The sequence below is a fragment of the Otolemur garnettii genome, unplaced genomic scaffold (genome assembly GCF_000181295.1).
Source record: "Otolemur garnettii isolate 467f Iridium unplaced genomic scaffold, OtoGar3 scaffold00071, whole genome shotgun sequence".
In the NCBI taxonomy this organism is placed as follows: domain Eukaryota; kingdom Metazoa; phylum Chordata; class Mammalia; order Primates; family Galagidae; genus Otolemur; species Otolemur garnettii.
In genome coordinates this window covers 5987554-5988563 of record NW_003852466.1, presented here as the reverse complement: position 1 = coordinate 5988563, position 1010 = coordinate 5987554, and the positions used below count along the sequence as shown (strand labels likewise).

Genomic DNA, 1010 nt, shown 5'->3' with positions numbered 1-1010 from the left:
GGTGTGAACCACCACACCTGACCTAATTTTTTTTTAATGTAGAGATGAGGTCTTATTATTATTATTATTATTTTTTTTTTTCTTCAAAAAAGTTTATTTTAGAGTGAGAACATGTCACTACCACTTTTAAATCCTGGTGCATTCAAGTAGTCTTGGTACAGGACACAAGTCACAATGTATGTCAAGAATTTTATACTGAGACATATACTTAATATAAAGGCACATTGTACTGCATAAAAAAGTGTTACTAAGTTCTTGAACTTTTAAATTAGAATTTTATAAAGTGCTTTTCATAAAGTCTTATATATTATAGTAATTAAGTGAATATAATTTCCTCAACAAAGGCACCTTGAAATGTTATTGGCACATGGCATTTTTTTCTTGCCTGTTTTGTGTTTTTTATATATATAATTTAAAAGTCTCTTCACAGGTCTTGTCTTCTACTTTGTTTAAATTTTCCATCACCTCAATAGCCAGCCCTTTTAGAGAAAAAGGTGAACTTTTAACTTGGCACTGTTAAGGTCAATTTTTCAGGCAGTCTTAGGAGTTTAGCAATTTCTCTAGTGTATAAACTGATTCTTACTGATTTTTGAAAAATTATATTCGAGTGGCAAATTCCATGATTTGAGATGGTGTTTTTTTTTTAAGTACATGTCTTATCTTCAAGGTTTTCAGATGTTTTCTCAGGATCATTTGGATATAAGTTGATGGCCGTCACAGGTATAACATTCACTTTATCCAACTGAAGAATTCCTTTGTATTCAGAAAGTGGAAAAAGCACCTTTAAAATGGTTATTATCACAGCTGCTCCTGCAATTCCAATCACCATGACGTTCAAAAACATAAAGAATACTGGGAAAACATTGCTCCAGAACCTGCAGAGATCTTTTCTAAACTTTTCCATCCACTGACACATTACCTTATATGAAGATGGAGGCTCTGCTCTGAGAGGAGTTTCAGGTAATTTGCCAGGTAAAGCATCTTCATCTACAGTGGTCTCCACATTCCTG

At 32.8% G+C, this 1010-nt stretch overlaps 1 protein-coding gene across 1 annotated transcript in view; it reads right to left on the bottom strand.

Annotated features, from left to right (window-relative positions):
- Positions 1-569: 569 nt before the first annotated feature.
- The window catches only part of LOC100948211 (glycoprotein integral membrane protein 1), a 9976-nt gene continuing 9535 nt past the window's right edge, over positions 570-1010 (bottom strand). The window contains exon 4 of the mRNA XM_012807545.1: positions 570-919. Within this exon, the coding sequence (XP_012662999.1) occupies positions 644-919 (276 nt within the window). The 3' untranslated portion in view covers positions 570-643. The remainder of the gene's footprint in view (positions 920-1010) is intronic.